Raw genomic sequence first — 4,486 nt, forward strand, 5'->3', positions numbered from 1 at the left:
ATAAAAATATTTTATACACCGACAAAAACGTTATAATAGAGATCAGTCCAAGAGAGAAAATTTAGATTAAGAAACTGTTTTGAAACAATTTCAATGATTAAGAATTAAAATAAAACTTTGAAAATGATTTAAAAAAAGAGTGGTTAAATTTTCTCGAGCTTTTATACACATTCAAGAACAAGAACATAAACATGAACATGAACATGAACATGAACGGGAACGAGTTTTGTTTATTTTCAACCTCGAAGATTCGGGTAGAAAGAAGAGGAACCTTATTTTCAAAGCTACATGAGTAAAAACACTTCACTTAGCTGAGAACTTAAACAGCATAATGTGATTGTAAGGCTTCTTAGAAGTCACAATGGTTGAAGGGAAATTGGGATGGTTCACTGCATCAGGATATCCTTGTGTCTCCAAACAAAGCGCTGCATGAGCTTGGTACACAAACCCCCCCTTCCCCTTCACGTCCTTTATATAGTTCCCTGTATACAACTGAACCCCAGGAGCATTTGTCGATACCTCCAACAGCCGTCCCGACTTCTCGTCATGCACCACTGCTGCTTTCTTCACCTTTTCGTCCCCGGTGCCGTGGTCGAGCGCGTAGTTCATGTCGTACCCTTTTGGAAGCTTGTTTATTCTGCTTCCAACCTTATGGGGCTTCAGAAAATCATATGGAGTTCCTTTCACAGATTCTAACTTTCCAGTTGGAATCAGATAGTTATCGACAACCGTGATTCGGGATCCGAAGATCTGAAGACGATTCGACAAAATGTCGCCACTGTTATGTCCACCAAGATTCCAGTATGTATGTTGAGCTAGATTTACAGGAGTAGGCTTGTTTAGAGCCTTGGCTTTCATTGTTAACTTCAGTTGGTTGTTTGCTATGAGTGTGTAATTGGCAGTCACCAATAGATCACCAGGAAAACCTGCAAAAAGAATGGTTAGTATCGAGCCCGTTACGTATAGCCGTCAGCCTCACAATTTTAAACATGTCTGCTAGGGAGAGGTTTCCACACCCTTATAAGAAATGTTTTGTATATAGCCGTCAGCCTCACAGTTTTAAACGTGTCAGCTAGGGAGAGGTTTCTATACTCTTATAAGAAATGTTTCGTATATAGTCGTTAGCCTCACAGTTTTAAACGTGTCTGCTAGGGAGAGGTTTTCACACCCTTATAAGGAATGTTTCGTTCTCCTCTCCAACCGATATGGGATCTCACAATACTATTTTCGTTCTCACCTTCTTCACCGTCGAAACTGCGGTAGGAAAAAACGATTTGAGGAGAGCTACCACTTTTCTCATACTTGGTTACTTTCCAGACAACATCACTGAAGCCTCTAGTACCACCTAACATTACAAATCACTCATCAACTATTGATAGATATAAACAAAAAAATGCCTGAAAAGTTCATAAACAAACCAAACAGAAAACCAAGTTGTGTGAAATAATGTACCATGAAGTGTGTTGTTGCCTTCATTAGCAATCAGCTTGTGTAGAACTCCATTCAGAGTAAATTTCGCGCCACTGATTCGATTTGCAACTCGTCCAACAATCGCACCAAAATACGTCGTGTCGTTCTAAAAACGTAAAGAACATTTTTCTTTGTTAGTTGAATTGAATGAAAAAAAAAGGGTTTCCAAAGAGGAAACTCAGAGATCAAAGAACACCAAGTTTGGTTATAGATCTAGTAGGTATAAAATTAAAAGTTGTTTTTGAAGAAACGAACAGATATTCGAAGACTAAACACGTAATTTAACGATCAAACAATATCATGTTTAACGTAATCACAAACAGAAGAACAAACTTCAATTTGTTTCTGAATTTAAGTATCACATCATAAAAATCCTACAGAATTTGGGCCACACATGGATAATTATTCCAAGATTATGAGATGTTTTGATTTCCCATGGCTTTTTACCGTGGGAGCAATTATAAACCAAACAGAAGAACACAAAAACAGGATTAGAGGTATCAAACTTCACAGTCAAGAGTACCAATTGGAAGAGAAAAAAGGGCTCAAAACAGCTAAAACCTCACCTGATACTCCCGAATAGAATCATACCCAAGAACAACATCATCCAACTTCCCTGAAAAAAGAAACCCATAAGAGAAAAAGGGAAACGAATTAAGAAACACAAGAACAGAAACCTTAAAAACCCCTACAAAAAAAGGGGACCAAAATGGGGACAAACCATGCTTGTCTGGTACAAGAACAGACACAATAGTGGCACCCCAGTTGGTAAATTTCACTGAAAGGTCACCTCTCTTGAGCTCAAAAATCCCAATCTCCCGCTTCTTCTCAGAGGCATTAGCAATCCCAAAAGCAGCTAAAGCAATAACACAGAACAACCCCAGAAAAAACTTGCCCATATTTGCCAAAGAGTGAAGCGATTTTGCCCTCCTCCATATCTGCTTCAGCGACCTTATAAAGAGAAGCATCGAAATGGAAGAAGAAGAAGAAAAGTGGGGAAATTGAAAGACCCATCTGGCAGAACAGAGACATGTGAGTGGTGGGTTTGACTTAGAAAACTAAAAAGGGTAAAATTTATTATCATTAAACTAAATTTTGGACGATAACCAATGGATCAACCATCAATGCAGTGTAGTGGGCCGACTTTATCTTGCCCTTTCAGTGGGCAACAAGTCAAAATGAGTCCTTTTCCCTATGATTTTTCTTATGGAAAAGTATTCTTTTCCATGGGTGACAAGGATTAGTAGAAAGTTGAGTCCTACTCATATTAAAAAATCAAGTGATTAGGACCATTTATAGTATCATTTTCTCTCATAAATCAGTCCCAAATAAAATAAGGGACCAACTATAATATAAATTTTCCAAGAAATCCCGGATATTTGGAGGCATTAAATTCACTTAAACATATTTATTTATGTTCATTTACATTTTTATCTATCTAAAAATAAATATTTTCGATTATAAAATGGTTGAGACCGAGTGAAGTGTGAAGCATCGGCACATGGGGGCATGATTAATTGGACTTTTTTTTTTTTTTTTTTTTAAATGGTAATAAATAATGGATGTGGAAATGGCCAGCTTAGAGATTCTTTTTAGTGTTAACAACAATGCCCAAAGGATGAGTTATCTGCTGCTCACACATGAAGACTACTTGGACGTATCCTCATCTTTATAATATGATGTTAAACATATTATAAATATTTCATAAAGCTAATACTTATTTTTTTAGTTCCATTAGAGGCATCGTATGAGATAAAATTAAGTAGAACAATTTTAGAATGTATTATAGAGATACCCGTCAACTCTCCCGTTTGGTAAAATTACACCTGCATCAACACCTGCTAGACCTAACACGAGGTCAGCCATCAAAAACATGAGTTATATAATCAGGGGTCCGCCAGCTAAAAATTGTCAGAAGTGGAATTTAAACCCACACCCTATAACCCTAACACTAATTTCGATTATACTAAACGAACAACGAAACTCTCTCTCTCATACGAGCCTCAGCACAAGAACACAAGAACAATAGTTACTGTTGGACGATAGAAGTCCCACATCGACTAATTTAGAGAATGATCATGGATTTATAGTGAGGAATACTAACTCCATGGTATGAGGTCTTTTTTGGGGAAATCCAAAGCAAAGCCATGAGAGCTTATGCTCAAAGTGGACAATATCATACCATTGTGGAGAGTCGTGTTCGTTTAACAGTTACAACTCCATTCTCGTAATAGCTTTATAACTTCACGCTCCAAATTATCATTTTCTTTGAACACAAAAGGAAGCCATTCGTTTCGTGCTTATTCTTTGTCGTTTTAAGGCAAAACTGTCTAAAAACATGACAAACTGAAAGAAGAACTGGAAGAACATAAGAAATTCATACTCCTTTATACTCAGTCCCTTTCTAACTCCACTATATATACATACAAAACATGATTAAAAACAGTAAGAAGGAAGGATGAAGGGAGCACCTAATTCATGTTCCACAAAACAAGAAACATCAATAAAAGAACCTTATTTTAATTCTCTCTCTCTCTCTCTCTCTGTTGTTTCTTCTAGAAGTAAACAAAGATTGTATGCTGCACACAAATGGTAGCAGTCCATGACAGCACTGTATGGAATGAACAAGATCTCATTTGCAGAGAGTTCATCGATTCTCTACTATCTTTGGCCCTTTGTACACTGCTCCAACGGCAGCCAAGTCTTTAGGTTGCTCTCTTTCTTCAAGCCATGCGTACCTTTCCCTATCTGCTTCTGGGACCGAAACCCCCTCCTCCACTGTCATTTTCCAACATAATCATCATGTCAATCACACATCTCCTGTATCCACTTCATTATACACTCACTACCTACCTGAAAATTTTGTGAAGGGATGGTCAAGGTAGTATGAGCAATGCCGACCGTCTCGATCGGAGTATGGCGGGCCGAGCACATCTAACACTGCACACGCTGTCACAGCTGTGAAGCAATGCATGTTTCCTCCATCTGCAGGGTAAAGAATCGACGAGTCGCATGG

The 4,486-nt window shown here is 37.9% G+C and overlaps 1 protein-coding gene and 1 long non-coding RNA gene across 2 annotated transcripts; both read right to left on the reverse strand.

Moving 5' to 3' along the window:
• Positions 1–200: 200 nt before the first annotated feature.
• Positions 201–2,471, reverse strand: LOC111785879 (aldose 1-epimerase-like). Its single transcript, XM_023666241.1, has 5 exons — positions 2,192–2,471; positions 2,037–2,086; positions 1,453–1,576; positions 1,238–1,345; positions 201–926 (listed from the first exon to the last, which is right to left on the reverse strand). Exons 1-5 carry the CDS (start codon positions 2,436–2,438, stop codon positions 304–306), a joined length of 1,152 nt encoding a protein of 383 aa, XP_023522009.1. The 5' UTR covers positions 2,439–2,471; the 3' UTR covers positions 201–303.
• A 1,363-nt stretch (positions 2,472–3,834) lies between these two features.
• Positions 3,835–4,480, reverse strand: LOC111785882. The gene is made up of 2 exons (XR_002813721.1): positions 4,324–4,480; positions 3,835–4,248 (listed from the first exon to the last, which is right to left on the reverse strand). It is a non-coding gene; the product is annotated as an uncharacterized LOC111785882 (long non-coding RNA).
• Positions 4,481–4,486: the final 6 nt, after the last annotated feature.

The sequence above is a fragment of the Cucurbita pepo genome, unplaced genomic scaffold, assembly GCF_002806865.2.
Source record: "Cucurbita pepo subsp. pepo cultivar mu-cu-16 unplaced genomic scaffold, ASM280686v2 Cp4.1_scaffold000802, whole genome shotgun sequence".
In the NCBI taxonomy this organism is placed as follows: Eukaryota; Viridiplantae; Streptophyta; class Magnoliopsida; order Cucurbitales; family Cucurbitaceae; genus Cucurbita; species Cucurbita pepo.

Excerpts from the sequence above, each read along its gene's own strand:
- LOC111785879 (XM_023666241.1), bottom strand. The coding sequence starts at position 2,438 with ATGCTTCTCTTTATAAGGTCGCTGAAGCAGATATGGAGGAGGGCAAAA. Across the intron at positions 1,577-2,036 it reads ATTCTATTCGGGAGTATCAG|AACGACACGACGTATTTTGG; the intron begins GTGAGGTTTTAG and ends TTACGTTTTTAG. Across the intron at positions 927-1,237 it reads CAGTTTCGACGGTGAAGAAG|GTTTTCCTGGTGATCTATTG; the intron begins GTGAGAACGAAA and ends TTCTTTTTGCAG.